This window comes from Geospiza fortis, unplaced genomic scaffold (genome assembly GCF_000277835.1).
Source record: "Geospiza fortis unplaced genomic scaffold, GeoFor_1.0 scaffold346, whole genome shotgun sequence".
Classification (NCBI taxonomy): Eukaryota; Metazoa; Chordata; class Aves; order Passeriformes; family Thraupidae; genus Geospiza; species Geospiza fortis.
In genome coordinates this window covers 558,116-578,835 of record NW_005054361.1, presented here as the reverse complement: position 1 = coordinate 578,835, position 20,720 = coordinate 558,116, and the positions used below count along the sequence as shown (strand labels likewise).

Below are 20,720 nucleotides of genomic sequence, written 5' to 3'. Positions count from 1 at the left end.
GTGCTGGGCCAACATACACTGGATTGCTAAACATTTGATCATAAGTCAAGCATTTTACCTCCAAATAAATGGAAATAGAACATCTGACTAACTAGCTTTACTGAGTTGTGCAGAGTAATCTGAGGGATGTTTGTGTCTTGTTTGTTTCTAATAGATAAAAAATTAAAAAAAAATATTCATAACTTATTTTTTTAGGAGAGAATTTGGCTGGCTTTCATCCAACAAACAGGTCTTAACAACTGAAAAATAATGAACAGTCTCAGTGGGCCACTTAGTATAACCCAGAAGCTAATTATACAGGATACAACAGTACAGCTTTTGAAGTATGGAAAAAATATTTGAATTACAAAAATTTGAAAAAAACCACTCACGTTTACAAAAGCAGATTGCACTGACATTTGTATATACAATTACTTGTTTGGGAACCCATTATATTGAACCATCTGTTTCAATAATGTGTCTAAAATGTTTATGCAGCTTCTGCCTATTCCCTGTGAACTTCAACACTCAGCAGTTTGATATTAGGGAGAAATTTGAGAGCCTAAAATCTGTCCCAGCTCAATTTGCTATTTCCCACAGACCTACGAATGCCAGAGTTTGACTTGGGGTTGCGTTCTTTAGCAGGTAGAGAGGCAGCAATGCAGTGATGCAAACCTCTTTATACAGGTACTGATGAGCCAAGGACCATCTGTGTGCCTGTCCCCAATGGCCTGAAAGGCAGGGAGAGGTGCAGGGCTGTATGTTTCTGAGCTATGCTTTTACCTGGCTATTGGCAAATACGCAGTCTGCTTTTACTTCCTTCTGGCATTAAAAAAAATGAGCTAAAAACTGTAGTAAAGCCTATAGAGATAGTAATTTGGCTTAAATGGGGCATATGTGTTTGTTTTGGTGGGTTTTTTTAGTATTTTGAAAGGGAATTATTTGTAAGTCAATGTGATAATGATTTTCTTGTACTCAAGAGGGGCCTCAGTCTTAGTTGGGGCCTCTGAGCACAGCGCTACTGTAACATAAATAATATTAAGGACTTTAATAAGCCTAAAGTTGTTAATCCTACACTGCTGAAAGACTGAAGTGCCTTAAATACAATGTTTGCCATTTAATTACTTTCTTCACTTTTATTGCAATAATACTTACAAAATAAGTGGAGCGCTCTGAAACAGTTGTCTCTACAGTTCATACGTGTTCATTTGGATTTTCTCCTTGGCATAATGTCTGTTAGTTCTAGTGTGTGACTCTAGCTTGCTGGATAAGAAAACCACTATTAGAAGCTGTTTTACGTAAATCCCTTGGGGCAGGAGTAGTGATTGCCTCACAAAAGCAGCTTGTGATTCCAATGTATGCCCCTCCTTATTATTTATGAATTGATTTTTCCTCTTAAAATAACATGTAATGCAGTATTTCTCTGTAGCAACACCAGTATGTAGAAAAAGATAATAGTATACTACAACATTTGAGATTAAATTCCAGTACAAACTGCTTGATTTCCATCACATTCTCACAAACATGGAAGAAAAAATAGAATCAAGGAGAAGCGGTTACTTAGAATATTTTAGGTGTTTCTACACTCTAAAGGTTATGTATTTTTAACCTGTTAAATTACACTTTTTGCTTTCTGTTAAAACCTGAATGCTCTCTGTCAGGATGTTGGAAATTTGCTTCAAAAGCTTGTGATCAGAAACTTGAACTGCAGGCAAAATTTTGAGTGCTTATTTTGGGTTTTTCCTGAATATCTCTGTGACTAGTCACTTAACTGGAAGTTCAGTTCTTGTAATTGTTATAGAAGTTTGTCCCTTATTTTTTTGCAAGTTTATGTTCTGGTTCTGCTAATGTATATTAGTTACTGCTTCTGACATATTTTTAATGTCAAGGGGACTCCTACATACTTCACACTGCCTGGATTGCTTCAGAAGTGTAACCACTTACACTGACAATTTCAATTCATTGAACTGCCTAGGTCTCTGTGTCAGCACAAATTTATCTTCCCATGGATAAGCCTGCTTGAACAGTTATATTTTTGTGTGCCCTGGGTTGTTATCTTTCAAGTCGTGGCTGTGCAAACACATTCTCACTGAAGCTGAAACTCTTGAAGAAAATGGTTTAGGTGTTCTGCCTGAGTTGATTAAAAACCCCCAAACATTCCCCCACCAAATCCACAAACAGCCCCTCCCAAACCTTTCTAGAGCGGTTTGAAGAGAAACTGTCCATATGCTGCAGCTGAAACAGCTGAAATCTAGGAAAGTTACATGAAGGAATGACAAAAATTCCTACTGCGATCAAAATTTCAGTGTTGAAATAGCAGTTGTAAGCAGCAGTATTTGCTTGGTATCCATCTAATTATCTAAGTATCTTAATAGAATTGACTGTAAAGTCGGTTCCCTTTTTTCCTGCACTTGAGTTTCCCTTTTTCTGTTTCATGAGAGACCTCTTTTCTAAGACCTACTTTGTACCTCCACATCTCCTTTACAAAGGAAATTTCATAGGCAATATCTCTTACACTTACAGATTATGAATGTTACAATTTTGTCACTGATTGATGCTTCTTGAGATGTGTTAAGATTTCTCTCTCTCTGTCTCTTTCTCTTCTCACTTTTTATCACAAGTCGTATTTGTTTTCTGTATCTGAATTATTCTAGCTCCATGTGCTTGACCATAAAAGGTCCTTGGACTAGATTATAATACCTAGACAACTATTTTTCTATTTATTTGACACTTGGCAGAGCTGTTTCACAGAGTGCATCTTTTAATGGCTGATTGATTGCACTGAGTATTAATTACTCTGTCCTTGTTGGTCTGAACTAGAACATTATGTTAAGGTGCATTTGGTCTGAAGCAAAATAGCTCGTGTTGCCAGCCTCTGGGATATTTCTGTCACAAACATCTGAAGTGCCAGTGTGAGTTGAATTTAAACACATAGATAGAGAATTATATATACACTTATTTAGAGTTTGGATGTGATCTTGGGAAAGGGGTTTCTGTTTTGATTACTACCAAGTTATGAACCTGTGTTTTGCCATAGGAAAGCATGAAGCCTTTAAACTGGGGACTATTTTTTTCCTTCTGAACATTTTTGAAGCTCTCTACTCTCCACTTTATTTCTTGGTTTTGTTTGTATACAGTCTTCAAGTTATATCTGATAAGCCTGTGAATGCCGAAAGGTAGCCTGACTTTTTTCTTTTAAAATGAAATAGACTGCAAACTTGCTCAAATATCTCTTTTTTTTCAAATCAGTGTTTCACGATGTCTCTAATTTAGGTTATTTGTGCTTTTGACTGTCCACCAAGAAATTAGGTCTGGTGGAATCCATATGGCAAAAAAATGTTGATTTCATATGGAATTTATCAGCAAACACAGTTCTAACAGGAAGCCAACCTCAGAGTTCAGGGGATGTGTTGTGGGAAAGATATTTCTTCCCTCTCTATTCTGCTGGGGACTCTTAGTACTTTAGTTTATCACCAATTCTAAGGGTTGAATGAAGGATATTTTCCCCTTCAGCCACATTAGAATTTGGTTAGTAATACCCAAAATAAAAAACTTAGAGCCACTGTAGTGAGGCAGAGATTTGTGAGTTTGTGTTTGGGATAAGTCACCTCTTCTAAATATGGCAAATTGTGATTTAATTTCCCACATTTGTGACCCATTATTTCAAAACTTGTGGCTGTTATATAGAGTCAGTTATGCACACTGTTGTCCTGTGCAGGGCCAGGAGCTGGACTCAGTGATCCTTGTGGGTCCCTTCCAACTCAGCATATTCTGTGATTCTCTTGTACTTGTCTGTAGGTAGATGGATGCTTTGCATATGTAGTGCCTCTTGTTTTTTAGGAGCTACATCTGGGAATTAGAATACAGTAACCAATTTTATTTTGTGATCATTTTTATCTACCTCTATATCTGTGAGCAAGACTGTTCTTAAAGGAAGAAAGATTCTTGAAAACGATAAACCACATAATGATTCATGTACCTTGTAAAATGTGAAGTTGCTTTCATTACCTGGGGTTGAAAGGTATGGACAAGTTGATGAAAGCAGCTAGAATATTTGCATTCACTTTCATTTATTTGGCAGATAAATGTAATTTTACTTGGTGGTGGAACAGCGTGTTTTCTGGAGTGGAAATATGAAGAAGTCTGGAAAGGTTTTTTTATTCCAAAGTAATTTATTACCTCCAAATAATTAGAATTTCTGAGTTTCTTAAAATATTAGATTTCCAGCACTCAACTTTTTTGCTCGAGTTAAGCTAGTAAATAGATTTTCATTATTTGGGATGGGAAAAAAATAGATTTTCTTTTTTAAACAAAAGTAACTGTTGAAAAGTCTAGGAAATAAAGTATGCTTTATATGGTCAGGATGACAAGCACAGGGTTACTCAGCAAGCTTTATCCACACTTCAGCTTTTTATGAACTTGAAGTCTGCCTAGGTTTATTTGGAGCAGTGATTCCATAAATACATCATAGGGACCCACAGAATCACCACTGATTCTGTTTTGCTCAGTTTGCAATCAAGAAGTGATTGCTGTCTGCAAATTGCCAGTACGGCTTCTCCAAGTGTGATCACTGCAGTCTTGACTGTCAGGGTCATGTCTGAACTCCTAACATTGGTACATGAACCACGAGCCCATTATGACTGTGTCAGATAGTAATATATCAATCAGCCATCTCTTAAAACCAGCTACCCATAGGCTATTGGTGTTAATTTTTTGACATATGCTGTTCTGTATTTGATTTTGCTGAATTAGAGGCTAAAATTTATTACTTTGAGGTTGCATTGTGTAGGCTGCGATGCAGGAAATACTGTAGCTTACTGAATCGCTGAAAAATTACTGATTTAAGTTGCTATAGTAGTGTCCAATTTTCTTACTACTTATAAGACAAAATAAAGTGAATCATTACATCTAGAATTTGTAATGTTTTTCTTGTGTGAGTCTCTCCCCTTGCATAAATAATAAAGAAGCAGAGACTTTGACTAATTCAGACACTGAAATTTAATTTTCTATGTAATCATGTTAATAAGTGTTTGAATATTGAACTATTGCACGTGGTGCTGATAGCCATGACTACTGGACTTTCTCTCAGGACATCCCCACTTGTGTTACAGTTACTCAAGTGCATTGCAAAAGAGTATTTTACAATATTTTAACATATAAGTTAGTTTTAAAGACAGTGACTTCTAATTTACTAAAGCAATCGTTTCTTGATGTGTACTGATTTATCATTTTACTCCAACTCTACTAAAAATCATTCACTAAAATGATGAGTGCCTGCAGAAAAATTCCAAGTGCTTTAACGCTGGGTGTGAAAGAATATGTGAGGAAGGGTTGGATGGGTTTTATGACTTAGTACCTTACTATGTGTTACAATACTCTGTTCCTATCCAGTCTCTCCCCATCAGTCTGCAGCTTGACTGCAAGGCTGAGGATTTTTGGTGATGGAGACAGAGATTGTCCCTACACCACTTCCAACACATTTGAAGCATAGGCCAATGGATATGTGATGCTGCACTTCAGGGTTACCCATTTTACATTTTGAAGGGGAACACTCTGCTGAAAGAGATATTGTGTTTATTGCATTTAAAACTAAACCTATCTTTCCCACAACACCAAACAATAAAGAGTTTTACCGTTAATGCAGTGAATGGAAAAAATAATCTTTTTTCCTTTTTGAAAAATATTTAATGCAATGCTCCCTTGGGATTTTCTGATTTATTAGTATTTCATAGTATTAGAATGGTTGGTAAGAAATGTGTGGTTTGTATACTTACTGGTCTAATGAGGTTTAAAGTCCCTATGGAGTGTTGTTTACTGGCTTCATAGAACAAGACTTATGTGTATGAGTAATAGCTTGAGCCTGACATAGTTAACTTGCTTGCAACTTCATGGCACTTTATCTCGTAAAATTATATAAAAAGTCTCTAATTCAGCAACCTGTCTCCTTAAAGAAGAGAACATAAACAAGGGTTTAAATTCTTTGTTTTGACTCAGGATAAATTTCCAGTTTTGAACTGATATGTAGCCCAACAGACTGATGAGTTTAATTTAAATAAATTAGGTGAATCAAAAAATTGGAGTTCACAACTCTGGTGTTTAGTCATTGGTTCAAAATGTGCTTTTATGAAATTTTAGCATCCAGTATTTAAAAAGAGTTATTAAAATCTGCAATCAGTTTGTTAGTGAGAAAGTATTGGCCTGGTCCAAATATGAACTTGAAATTAAAACTTTTTTTTGGCACAGAACTTTAGTATGTTGGGTGGTTGGATGGATGTACTTTATGTAGCTGGGCTCTCCAAACAGTAGAAAGCCAACAGGAATTACAGGAATTTAATTTAACTGGAAAAAACATGGAGAAATATTGTAGTTGAATTAAGTATATAAGGTGTAAAAGTGCAACCACATATATGGTAATACTGGGTGGAGTCAAAATAAAACTCCTCTTATTGAAATTTTTAGCTATCCAGGTGCTTGAAAATACTTTGTTCTTCATTCCAGCCCATCTGTTATTCCTTATTATAACTGACATCACCGCAGCTACCACAACTGTTAAAGGATCACTGTATAAAAATGGCAAAACTTACATATAAACCCAGCAAAACTTAGCACTTATTACACACTTTTATGGAAAGAAAAGTGCAGGAATCAAACTTTATAGTTTGTTGAAAGATTTTCCCTTTCTGTGTAGTAGTACTGTAATAGAGGCAATGCCAGTTATGACGTACAGTATGAACTGTTCAGTTTTATACATGTATATATATAAATTTTTATTTGAGTGTTCTGTAAGAATGTTGCCTGATCTGAGAAATTAAGTGCAGAGATTTCTAGAATCTTTCTACTTAAACATAATTGTATTTTAAAGAAATATTTTTTAAGGGGAAAAAAAGATTACATCTGTTTTTCTCATCGCTCATCTGCCACTAGATTTTTGAGAGATGGCAATAGAAAATAAGACCCTTTCCAAAGGTCTTTTGAAGAGATAAATTTATTATGTGTATTCTAGCCACAAAATATGAATGTAATTGTATTTCTTTTACTTTAGTAGGATTCTGATCCTGAAAATGACATAGATGTGCCACATACTATGTTCAGCATGTACTGTGATTTTCTAGCAAGCCAGCTTCAAATGGCATTTACTCTATGATGCTAAGCACATGCCCATATTGCCAGCCAGTTCCCCTAATTTTATTGCATGCCACTTATTTACTTTTTCAAAAAACCTACTTTTTACACTCATATTATTTTGTAAGGGTTTCAACTTTAAATAAAAATATTGCTACCTTCATCGTTCTAGAGAACCTTAAAAGTGGAAATTCTCAAGAATAAGAAGGCAGGTAACACCCCTCTAGTATTTTAAATAAGATCCTTGTGTTTAAACAAATATCATGGGCTGTTTTTTGGCTAGCCCATTATTTGTGTGTGCCATTTGTTGTGACAGAGTGGACTATAACGTGTATCAGTCTCTGAACTCTAAGTCTTGGAGCTGGTTATTGAGCAGTGGGTTGGAATTTATGGATGTATTCTGACACTCTACCCATGAAAGTGCTGGATGTCTTGTTTGAAACACAGTTTTATGAGAAGTTTCAGTCTGTTGATTTTGAATGTCTTGATTATTATGCTAGTAACCTGAAAGACTTTTTTTGTACAAGGAGGAGCACATGGGACATTTATGTCAAGCTGTGGAACTGAGGGGCAGCAAGCAGTGCAAAGTGCTAGAGACGCTTTGAAAAAACAGTTTTGTTCTTTACCAGGCAGGGTGAGGATACAATTATAAATATTGTTAAAACTAATAGTCAAAAGTACACACTTTTTCCTTGCTGAAATGCTGGTGAATTTTGAAACTTGCAGGCAACTGTAAAGAGAAAGATGTAAACTAATTTGAGTTGAGTGTTTTAAAAGTTATGTAATTCTTCAAGCTTTCAGAATAAATCGGTTTTAAAGACACATTATGGTCATTGTTGTTCACCTCTTAATAATCTATGCATGGTCTAATTTTCCTTGTGTACCTCCCAGTATTATCTTACAGGAAGCCAACCATTAGCAATATACTTTATCTAAAATGATAAACTTAACTAGAGTGTAGATTTTATCTGTGAATCTCCTTGCCTCTCTTTTATTTTGGAAGGAGAGATCCCAGGGGCCTCTCCAGCTTGCCTGTAGTGATATGAACTCTAACCACTACCTTGAAGTAGGAGAAGAGAAGGCTTAGAGAAAGGATAAATTTTGAGGCTCTCCATATCATAAATTCACAATGGCATAGCTGTTAGTAGAGCCTTTGAAAGCTGTTATAAACCTGTCTGCCTGTGAGGGAGCTTGGGCTTGAAACAGATTATAGGTTTCACATGAAGAAGGTGCAAATGCAGAAATACACTCTTAAGAGAGAGTGAAGCATGGAGATGTTCTAAATGTGTCACAGCTGATATTAATTTTTTTCTTGTTGCTAATGCTGGTACTGTCACAGAGAAATCACAATCCAATTTCTCTTGTTTCTTGTTATTTAGAGCTCTGGCGTATAGGCTGCACTCTTACTAAAGTAATCAAATTTTCTTGTCAGTCCTCACATTCATTTTCAATTCTGCTAATGCCACTAGGTGTCTTAGATAAGGAACTGTGATGCTGAGAAATGCAATGTGTAAATTATGAATTTTTCCTTGAATACATTATACTTCAGTGCTCTTTATATTTTTTTGCTTAAAGCAAGAACATATATTTCTGGAGGCCTGTGTCATCACTCTGAATATTATGTTTTTATTCTATTTGGTGACAAATACTAATTTTACTTTAAAACTGCATTTTGGATGGCTATCTGCTATAATTTTTAAGTAAAACTTTTGTTACTTCTGAAATAGCTTTAATTTTATATTTAAAACAGCAAGAAACAAAGTTGGTAATCCTTCAGATAAAATTCTGCATTTTGTATGCAGCTTGTAGCATAAGCTTAAATTTCATGCCTAGCCTGCCTGTATTAGTGTGTGGTGTGTGTGTTCCCTGCCTGGAGGGACCACAAGGTTGTCTCGTGCAGGGATGTGTGTCCCAGGGCATTTACTGTTAAATATTGGTCTGGTAAGATTGTCTTGTGCCAAGGAAATTAATGTTAAGCTGTTATAGTGACCCTGGTAAAAAAACCCTGTGCCTGCTTCACACAACATGACGTGGTAGCACTCAGGGCTCACCTGTATGAAAGCTCTGCTGCCCCGCAGGTGGCAGCAGTGCTCTGGCAGAAAGGGCCCCCGACCTAAACTCCTGGGAGAAGTGCTTGCTTTTAACTTGGCAGTAAAAGTAAAAACAGTCAATTTCCTTTTCTTCTTTTTTTTTTCTTTTTTCTTTTATTCTTTTTTGTTTTGTTTGATGGAAAATACTCCTTTTTATTTGGTTGCTGGACGGCATTTTAGGCAGAGTCTTTTTCAAAGAGAGCTTGGGCTTGAAACAGATTATAGGTTTCACATGAAGAAGGTGCAAATGCAGAAATACACTCTTAAGAGAGAGTGAAGCATGGAGATGTTCTAAATGTGTCACAGCTGATATTAATTTTTTTCTTGTTGCTAATGCTGGTACTGTCACAGAGAAATCACAATCCAATTTCTCTTGTTTCTTGTTATTTAGAGCTCTGGCGTATAGGCTGCACTCTTACTAAAGTAATCAAATTTTCTTGTCAGTCCTCACATTCATTTTCAATTCTGCTAATGCCACTAGGTGTCTTAGATAAGGAACTGTGATGCTGAGAAATGCAATGTGTAAATTATGAATTTTTCCTTGAATACATTATACTTCAGTGCTCTTTATATTTTTTTGCTTAAAGCAAGAACATATATTTCTGGAGGCCTGTGTCATCACTCTGAATATTATGTTTTTATTCTATTTGGTGACAAATACTAATTTTACTTTAAAACTGCATTTTAGATGGCTATCTGCTATAATTTTTAAGTAAAACTTTTGTTACTTCTGAAATAGCTTTAATTTTATATTTAAAACAGCAAGAAACAAAGTTGGTAATCCTTCAGATAAAATTCTGCATTTTGTATGCATCTTGTAGCATAAGCTTAAATTTCATGCCTAGCCTGCCTGTATTAGTGTGTGGTGTGTGTGTTCCCTGCCTGGAGGGACCACAAGGTTGTCTCGTGCAGGGATGTGTGTCCCAGGGCATTTACTGTTAAATATTGGTCTGGTAAGATTGTCTTGTGCCAAGGAAATTAATGTTAAGCTGTTATAGTGACCCTGGTAAAAAAACCCTGTGCCTGCTTCACACAACATGACGTGGTAGCACTCAGGGCTCACCTGTATGAAAGCTCTGCTGCCCCGCAGGTGGCAGCAGTGCTCTGGCAGAAAGGGCCCCCGACCTAAACTCCTGGGAGAAGTGCTTGCTTTTAACTTGGCAGTAAAAGTAAAAACAGTCAATTTCCTTTTCTCCTTTTTTTTATTCTTTTTTCTTTTATTCTTTTTTGTTTTGTTTGATGGAAAATACTCCTTTTTATTTGGTTGCTGGATGGCATTTTAGGCAGAGTCTTTTTCAAAGAGAAAACTACACAAGGAGGGCTACAAAAGCTAAAGCCTGGTGAGAGTTTGTCCTGGTGCTGGCTGCTTTGTTGTTTTGCTGTGTAGTGGCGCCATGTAAAGCTGCCTGTGGAGATGTCTTCACTCACAAGTAGGGAGCAAAAGTACCCATATAGGACCTGAGACGTGGAGAATTCTTCAGCCATTTAAAATAGTCACATTCAGGTTTTACTCAGTTCTGGCCCTCTGCATTTCAGAGTTTATAAGAGGGGATAAATGTTAACATGTTGTTCTAGTCCTAACTGCCCTTTTTTAACTGCTTTTCCATTGGTTATCAAGATGAAATCATGTTTCATTTCCCTCTTCTTCTTGCATACATTTTATAATTTTTTAAACTAGATTAGTATCTGGTATTCTTTTAATTTCAGCCATCCTAAGGCAACATACAAATGGGAAAGATGAAGGATGCTTTTCTGTAAAGCAGCCCCTTTATGCTATTTAATATAATGACATATTGTTAAATAATTATATTTGAGCACTATGTTTACATTATTTGTTTGTGTGCCCTCTGCAGTGTGCAAAGCATGCTAAATATATAATATAAATAGTTTCAAAACATTTTAATTTTTGATAGTAATTAGGTTGTCTGTTTTCATGTGTAATAGCAGCATGGGGAAGGCTTACACATATGAGTATTACTTCTAATGTAAGTTGAACCAAGATTTTTTTACTGAGCATTACTAAGCATTTTAAAGAAGCCTGAGAGTGCTCTAGAGATGTGCAGGACAGTTAGGTATCAGTAGTAGCTTGCATTGAGTCACACTGGATGTACTTTGAATATTCAGCTGTGGGGATACTTGAGATTTTGGAGTGTATGTTTAATATGAGTTAGATAGGCTTTTTACTTTTATTCCCATTAGTTCATGTTAGAAAGTTCTTATCGTTAGTTATTCCTAGTCTGATCTTCCTTCAGTGTTTTGTCAAATACTTCATGTAGTTACACCTTAAAATGACACTGAAATGGTAGTGAACTTAGAATAATTTAGGTTTTCAAAAGCACGAAACTAAAAAGTGCGATTGAGTTGTGCTCTTGCCTAGAATTGGCTCAAAGGGTGATAAAATCAGGAGAGAAATGATTTCAAAATGCTTGAGCACAATTCCAGGAATTAGTTTCCTAGTTTAGTAGCTTTTAAATAATATATTGTCAATAAGGAGCAGAAAGTACTATTGCAAAGAATCTTGTTTTCTAAAATGGTTCGTTTGAGTAATAGCAATTAAGACCACTTCTGAAATTGAAGTAGAAATTTTATGAGCTATTATAAATAATTAAAGCTGCAAATGGTGTCAATAACAAGACCTTGTCCTAAGAGTTGTCCAAAGCTTAGCATGTGTCGTTCAAGTAAAACAGAACTACTGATTCAACCTCTAAATAATTTGTTTGAGTGATCAGTTTGGTATTATATAACTGGAAACATGCAAAGCATTTTAATTTCTTCAAGAACTATGTTATGAGCAATTTGTTTAGTAAGAGAAGACCTACAAAAAGCATATGCCATTATTATTACCCAGAATCCAATAAAAGATAGTTTTTCAAATTATTACCATATGTGTGTCAGAGCTGCTTTGTACTGTAAAGTTATTTTAGATATCAGAATAATTTGTTTTATACTTTGAGTTCCTCACTGTTAAAATGTCCCCTTAGATTTACTATTACTCTGACTATTGTGTGATACATAGTAAAAAAAGAATAGCTTACAATAAAAGAAATTTAACAAGTACTTGAAATTCCAGATTGTATGCAAAATGTGCCAAATGAAGTAATGGTATTTGCAAGGATATTGTGTGATAGCAGTAGCTGTGGGGAAAGTTCTATAAAACTGTTAAAATACGCTTCCCCTCCCCTTGCTGTCCTTAACCACTGTTAAAAAAGATTGAGAAAATAATGCAATTTTGACTGACTGACAAACATTCCAACAGAGAAATGAATGTATTATAAAAAATATATTAGAACTGCTTAGCCATATTTTTCTTATTGTTTCTATTGATGTACACAATCATGGACTGCTTTTAACAAAGAAAGATTACTGAGAAAGGCTTTTTTTATACTTAGGTATGTTTCATGTTGAACAGTCTTCTTGGGACCCGGCAAAACACTAACTGAAGCAAAGGAAAAGTATAATTTGTAATGCTGCTTTCTTAAACTAACGCTTTTGTCTCTGAGATAGTGTAGACTTCAAGGGTGTCATGACTATCAGAAAAGGTGGTTGAAATGAGTTAATTTTAAAGTGGAGCTTCTGGATGTGCATTCTGTAATGCTGACTCAGAGGTTAAGCCAAGCATAATTTACATAGGTAAATCACCTCATTAATTTAAATAGATCTCATTTGATAGACTGATTAGCTGCAGATAACTGCCAGCTTAATTGTGTATAGGAAGGGCTGTATTTACAAACCACATTTGAATATATTATACCTTAGTATATATCATCAAAGATTTATTGCTGACTTTGTAGCGATATTTCTTCATGCCCTTTTGTTTTACGTTCAAATTCCTCATGGATCTTTCCTTATTAGATTAACAGATGTATACATTTGGGGAAAAATTTTAAGATCGTCCAAAGCGTTGCTGGACAATTCTAGAAACTGTCTTGTTTTCAGAAGTTTTCTTTATCCAGTTGTAGAAAAAGCTCCTGATGCTGTTTCTCTTGTTTTGCCCCTACCCCTAAAAAAAAGGCATCATTTGGTGTAATTTGATAGCAAAGAGTGGGGCAGTGCATTTGGTAGCATGCACTGCCTCAACAATGCCCCAGTTTTAAAGACTTTACTGCACCCCTGACCAATATGGTAAAGCTCCTTGCAAACATTTGGCAGATGTTGACAAAACCCTGTACATTGGGTGTTATTTGCATGCTTGCTAAGATTGTGTTGTGGTGCAAGTATTCCTAATAGTCTGTCTCCTAACATTTCTCATATTAGAGAACTCAGGTTTGTCCCAATGTATTTGTTTCATGTGCCATCCAGAATTCTGTAAGCACAGGTTTGTGTTGTACAAACCTTTTTGGACATAAGAAAATTGGGATGGACAGTTCTGCATGTAATTAAAACAACAGAGTCAATCCTGAGCAGGGAAACCAACAACAAATCAACAACAAATATTCAAATAGAGAGAATAGTCAGAAAGTCCCTTTAGGATACAAGCCCCAAGCTCACAGGTCACAGAAAAGTCATGACATTCACAGGATGGCTGCTAGCACAGGTACTGGGTATGTAAGTTGAAAATTAGTATTAAATCTTCCACTTATTTTTCTTCAAGTATTTGTTGTGTGAGTCTTGGCATCTCCAACCTTATGGTGCTCACAAAGACAGCTTCCGGTTACCTTTTTGGTAGGGCCTGCTGAAAATTGCATGTTAAAAGTTGCAGTGGTAAATGGAAGCTTTTCTGTAGCACTAAGCAGTAGTCCCAAAAAAGAATGTTTCTGGTTAAGATGAGCTTATATGGTAGATAAGATGAACATTGTGTTTGAGCCCTTTAATGTATGTTCTGTTCCAGAAGGCAGTTCAGATTTGCATGTTCCAGCCTCAGTGAAGGGCTGACTGGAGGTACCTGTGGTCCAAAAAACCCTTACAAGCAATTTCCATACATTCATAATTCAATAAAGAGATTTCTTTCTTTCACTGAATAACAATTGCTTTCTGTAGAAAGAGAAAGCTTAAACTTACCTACAGTAATTACTGATTTGTACAGTGCCCAGTAGGGTCTTCATTCCTGTGTGCAGTTATAACTGTACAGAGTTCAGATGATCTCAGTCACAGCATAGTTTTTCCAGATTATTTATTGCAGCTGTAGAACCACCATTGGGATTGTGGCCTTAGTGTGCAACAAAAAGACATTTTGAACAGTACAAGTGGACCATCAGTGGTCAAAATTAATCTGTGACATCTGTTGACTTTTGTAATTACTATTACCATGGAAAATTTTGGATTGAGGTTTTCTATCTGTGAGTTCTGGAGCCATGCTACAAGTCCGTGTAGGAAACCTGAGAGAATTCTATTTCTTTTACATAGCTACCTGCCTTTTCATTTTACTAGAGGAGACCTTTGAAAGGTATCAGTGTGTGTAAGTGAAAAGAATTTTTTTTAATTCTATATGAATTATAGCTTGAATGCTTACATAAATTCAGTATTTTACAAGGGTTTGATTCGTGTGATAGTGAATTAGGCCTTCTTGTCCAAAAGACTTTTTATATCTAAGAATTATATTTAATCTTTCTTTGCTTTTTATGGCAGTCATGTTTGATGCAAAGGCAGTATCTGCTGTAAGGTATTTTAAGGATGGAGTAAGAGCAAATTACTGGCATGAATGTGTAATGCCGTGATTATGAAAGAGAATACAGGCTTTTTATTTAATTAAAAGTAGGCATTTTAAAAAATAAAATGAAAGTTGATGCTCCTAGCATTTGCTGTTAATTTCTGCGCTGGTTTGTACTGTTCAGTTTCTCTTGTGTTCGGAGTAAGCTTCAAATTAAGCAAAATGCTGGCAATAATCCCTATTGTCTCATAGTTTGTTAAATACTTTCCTGAATCTTGCATTTGCATTGTACAGATCAGATAAGCAAAACGAGTGAGATTTTTGTAGGAGCAATGAGGTACTTTTCCCTTGAGAGAAAAGAGACTATAGTGTAGCTAATAAAACACTCACTTGTATTGATTCAGAGGAGTGTAAGGGGAATGCTCTGGATCTGTGTGGTTTCCTTTCAGATGGATACTGCAGGGAAGAGCCAGCCTGGTTTTGAAGCCAGCACAGTAGCTGCAATAGCAGCCAAATAATTGGTTAGGGGAGCTATTAATACCATCAAAGCCCTAAAGCTGTCTTCTTTGTGAGCATCTTCCATCTGCTCATGATTTCTTCTAACCCCTCTTTTCCCTTCCCTTTCCCCTCCCCCAGATTCCTTTTCCTGTATAGTAATCTAAATATTGCAACTTCAAAAGACTTAGATGAATAAATAGGTTACAACTGCCCAGTGTATTCAGCTTGTTTGTTCTGATCCTTTCCATTACCTCTCCTAATTGTAGAGATTCACAGGTTCTGAGGGCCCTTTAGTAATCTAAAACAAATCCATTCTTAGGTATGATTGCATTGAGTGGGAGTAATATTAATGAAGATGTCTTAATTAAGGAATAAATATTATTATTAATGTTATTGCTTCTGTGATTCTTCCCAATTTCTTAGTAAGCTTTATTTTTTTTTCTTTTGTGCAGAGACTTGAAGGGTGTTATAGTCACTCTGAGTGATGATGGACATCTTCAATGTTCGTACCTTGGAACTGATCCTTCACTCTTCCAGGCTCCTAAGGTTGATTCTAGGGAAATAAACTATGAAGAAATGAATGCTGAAATGAAAGAGCTTCAGAAAATTATCAGGGAGGCCACAAAAACACAAGGTATACTTCTTTCTTGTTCTATATTTTTATATACCTTTATTCACCTGACTTTCCTTTTAGCATTTTAAAATATTTTAGTTTCAGACTTTATGATAGTTACATTTCTGTAGAAAATTTAATATTTAAGATTAAAAAAATAAATCCTAGACAGTAAAGCCCTTGGATAAAGGTTTTTTTCTTTGTATTTTCATAATGCTGTTGGAAGGTTGAAGTTATTTACATCAGGTTGTAGATAATTCTCATTAGTGCAACGGTTCAGAATAAAAATTGATGGTGCAGGGACTACCCAAAGGCAAGAAAACTTTAAGAATTTCAACAATCTGATGTAGTTAGGTTTCAGAGAGAATGAAAGTATTGAAAAATTCAGTTTATTAATACAAATGACTTTTTAAGTTGTGAAATTAACAAAAAATGACTTTTTTAAAAGCAACTTTTCTGTTAGCTTGACTATTGAAAAGCAGTCTTGTAGAACAGAATGACATATCTGATGATAATAAATTCTGGAATATATATACATTGCTAATAACTGGCATTGATTTTATTCAAGTAAGGGCACATAATTTCTACAGAGATCCTCAAAGTTTTCATAACTGTATTTTTGAACAGCCTGGTTTGTGCAGGGAATTGGAAGCATGTGATTTTACAGGAAACTATGGATAAATCTTCAACAAATAGAAAGAACAAATTAATTTTTTCCCTTCATGATAGATAGCATGTTCTTAAAACGCATAAAAGAAATAGTCATGGTTTTCTAGGTGAAAAAAAAAAGAAAAACCTCTCAGCTGAAATTCCTAGAAAATAAATTTATTTATCTGTGAGCATGAGTTTGATTCTGCAACACAGGAATTTCTTTGTTTTGTAATTACATGTGACTTCATCCGTTATCATGGTAGACTTATATCAGGATTTTAATTTTCTGAATCCAGTAATGTGTTATTTAAGCATACAGATGTGAAAAATTCCACTGATTTTTACCACAGTCCATCCTTATGGGTATTTGACAATTTTGTCTCTCTGTCATAAGCAAAGGAAAGAAAAGCCTGGCAGAAAGAACAAGTCAACAAATTTGAAGTGAATCAACTTCAGCTTGTTAATTTCAACATGTTGTCTGGAAACTCTAAGGAGAGAGAAAGGAACTGTAGCTGTCCTTTTAAAATTTTGTAATAACTGTTATGTATGATAAATTTGCTATGAATATTTTTGATTTTTTCACCATTCTTTTTGCTTAAACTCCCTTTCTTCCTCAATTTGTCTAATCTGATCTAAGTGGTGTTTTCAGATGAGTTTTTGCGGATACTCTTTTTTTGTGGAGAGATGTCCTAATGATGCTGTGTTTGAGTTTCTTTAACTGGATGTAAAACTTGTATGAGAACATTCTTATACAACAAAACATTTTACTTGTGAAGAATACATGTCAATTTTGTATGTTTTGGCTTTTGTTTCATTTTGGCTTTTTTTTCTTAAAACTTCAGCATGAGCCTTGGTTGCCATTAATTTACTCCTAAGCACAATCTTTAAAATGACCCGTTGCATTTCTTGTCTTTTGAATTCATGCTTGTCCAGTCAGAATTTGTGTTGTTTTGAAAATATCTGCCCTTATATGGAAATAATTTTTCTTTGTTTCATTTTGACTTTCAAATGCGGAAGGTATTTAGAATTAGGTCATTGTATTAAAAAACCTTATGGTACTTATTTCCATAAATGTCTTTCTGTCCAGTGCTGACCATTAAACTGTTGAACTTAAGCTGTTTTATACATTTAGAAGAATAAGGACTTACAGTATAAACTGATTAAATATTTAAAAATCTTAACTGTTACACTAACTTAAATCTAATGTTACTTGCATCAGTCTGGATGACGTAAGTGATTAAACGTGTTTTGGCTCAGTTTAATAGTAACAAAAAGCTGAAACTTACATGTACACTTTGATTGTAATCTCTGTTGTACTTCTAATAGAAAAATGACTCTATGACAGAGGTTGCAACATTGTTAGCTTGAAGAAGCAACCAGAAGCGAAATGGTTAAGAAGGGATAGAAAAAGAATGGACCCTGCTGAGCTATGTGTAATTGGCAGGACCAGTTTTTTGCAATTGTGGCAGTATGAAACAGGCCTAAACTTCTTTTCTAGGAGAAATGTGTTTAGGTTTTGCTTTTCTTTCTTGTAGTAAAAGGAGGCATTTCTCTCTGAGCACAAGAAAATGAATACTTGTTTTCTGTCGTTATCAAAATCTTTTCCCTTGACCCTCTTGTTAGAAAGATATAATGTACTGTCTACTAGTTCTAGGTCATTTTCAGAACTCTGTGTGTAATAAAATTCTTGCAGCTTTCTGAATGTGCTCATACTCTCAGTTATTCAATTAATATGTTAATTGGCCCTTTACATCAACTGTTTACTTGTTACTTTAGGAACTATATATTTCCTGTTCAGATTTTTCATTTTCCAATACATTTAGTATGTTAAAAATAGAAATGCTTTTTAGAAAAAATGCAAATACCCTAGAGCTGTTCTGGACTCTTAAGAGGTTATGTAATTCCTCAAGGTTTTTAAGGCTTTAATTTGTATATATATGTATTTTTTTTAATGTGTGAATTGGCATAAGGTTTTGTATTATGGATTTTAGTGAGTTTGTAGCATTCTTTTGCCTTGTATGTTGATAGTCCTAGAAATCATCTGGTGTCTATTTTAATCAAGCCACATGTAATGGTCTATACATAAAAACTTTGGTATACCTCCTAATGCAGAGGAATTTGCTGAAGATTAGACTATTAGACACAGAATCTTTGTTTGTTTAACATATTTGCTATCAAATTATTTAGATGAAAGTGCCATGAGATGTGTGGTGTTATTTTGAAGGTAGTTATTCATCGTATATTGACATATGCATGTGAGGACAAAAGTTTAAAAATACCTTACAGTCTCTGAAGATCATGGATATTAGGTGTAAAATCTTGTTATAGAATGCATCTAAATCCTTTTTCATACAGAAATCAGAAACCCAGAATGAGATCCATGTTTAGGTTGTCTGTAGAAATCTAATGAAATTGTGAAGATTTTGGAAATTTCCAAAATCATACACATTGCTATTTTTTTCTTTACACTAGTAGGTGTAGAGATCTAACTTTCAGATTTGATGCTGTTGAAATAGTATTGTTTTTAGGAATGTAGCTGAATGTTTCTTAAAGGAGAACTGATTTGCTTTTGCTTTGTTCTTTTTCTTTAAGATATTTTGCCTGAATCTGAAAAACAGAGAGATGTAACTGTCACGGCAGAAGTTTCACCTGATTTGGATGAAGAATCTGTACGTACCTGTAAAAAGGAAATTACTCCAAAAAACCCATTGATTTCATATGAGTAAATAATGACTGATCATGCATAGTGATTACTATTTACATTTGTGTGAATGAGCTTCATGGCCCGCTCATTCAATTAGCGCCTACTTTTCCATCAGTTAGCACCCACTTTTATTAAAGATTTTAACTAGAATTATTAAAATTATTTAATTGTATTCTATCTGGAGACCTTTAGATTCTTGGCTGAGCAAACATACGTGAACAAGAACGTTAGGGTCTGGAATAACTTCGTAGTGGTGAGCAGTGGTAAACGTTGGGGGAAACAAAGTGTCACCCTTGGATCTTTCAAAGACAGAATACTCAAACCACTCAAGCTGTATTCTAGGAAAAAATCTTTCTCCAACAAGCTATCATTCAATATTCTTTGGTGTTGCAGCGTAATTACTTTATTCATGTTGTATACCTATGTAGTTTACAAAAATTAGTCAAAGTGGGATTTGGGAAAGCTTGTAGGTAACATACTTGTACATGCAAAATACTTGTTGCACTATAACATCTTTAATTGTCCATTTCTGGCCACTACTTTTGGCAAAACTGATTTTTCACAGCTACTTACTGTTTAAAAAATACATAAGGATATTATTCTTTGGTAAATGGACTTCTTTATAATGTGTGCTAGTGTCCTAGCACTTGTCTGTGGAAAAAAGGACAGTGTGACCTGGTCTTGGCTAGCTGCAATAATCTGCTCACAACCCTTGGAATTGTTAGGTGCACAGAATGCTCTAATGCTGCTGCACTCATTTGCTCAACCTTCCAGATGCAACTGGTCTGTTTCATATGTGAGTAACTCAGTCTATCAATCAAACCACAGCTTTGAATCTTTATCTATCCATATATCTTAGTTTCCTGTGTGGTCGGCTTTTCTGTGGGTTCTTTCAGTAGCTGCCTAGGAAGGAAAAATCTGATAAGATACTTTGTGGGGAAGGATCAATAAGCAAATGTAGGAACAATTTTAAGCCTTCTGCAGTTACCTTGGGAGCGACAGGATTTCCGATGCTACTTCTGCACTTGTGAAAAGATTGAAATTGCAATCTGTGTGAAAAAAGCAAAGAGGATATATAGTATTAAAATAGTGTAGATAAGCAAGTGGAGGACCATTCCGTTATTTAATGCCACCTGCTGTGTGTGGCCTCTGATCCAGGAAATCCAGGTAATTTCTGAAAGCTGAATATGGTAAGGTTCCATATCTTTATACCCCTGTTATTGTTTCAGAATCAACCACTGGTCACCAGAGAGCGTGACAAGCCTGTGTGAGAGCATCTGTTGTTTTTTTAGCTGAGAAAGGTGCACAATGTACAAATGAAAGTCCTGCTTCTGGAACCCAGAGAGCCTACCAGCTTTCTGACTTCTTATGAAGTTTGCAGAAGTGGCCCTTATGCTGTTTTTAATTTACTGTTTTATAATGAGAAGGTATAAGGTCAAATAAGTAATTTGGTATTATAGCAGAAGTGAGAGAAGT

At 35.2% G+C, this 20,720-nt stretch overlaps 1 protein-coding gene across 1 annotated transcript in view; it reads left to right on the top strand.

The window, feature by feature from the left end:
* Positions 1–20,720, top strand: part of BBS9 (Bardet-Biedl syndrome 9) — a 288,972-nt gene that overhangs the window by 38,758 nt on the left and 229,494 nt on the right. Inside the window, exons 10-11 of the mRNA XM_031059382.1 lie at positions 15,729–15,910; positions 19,133–19,209. Coding sequence (XP_030915242.1) covers positions 15,729–15,910; positions 19,133–19,209 — 259 coding nt within the window. The remainder of the gene's footprint in view (positions 1–15,728; positions 15,911–19,132; positions 19,210–20,720) is intronic.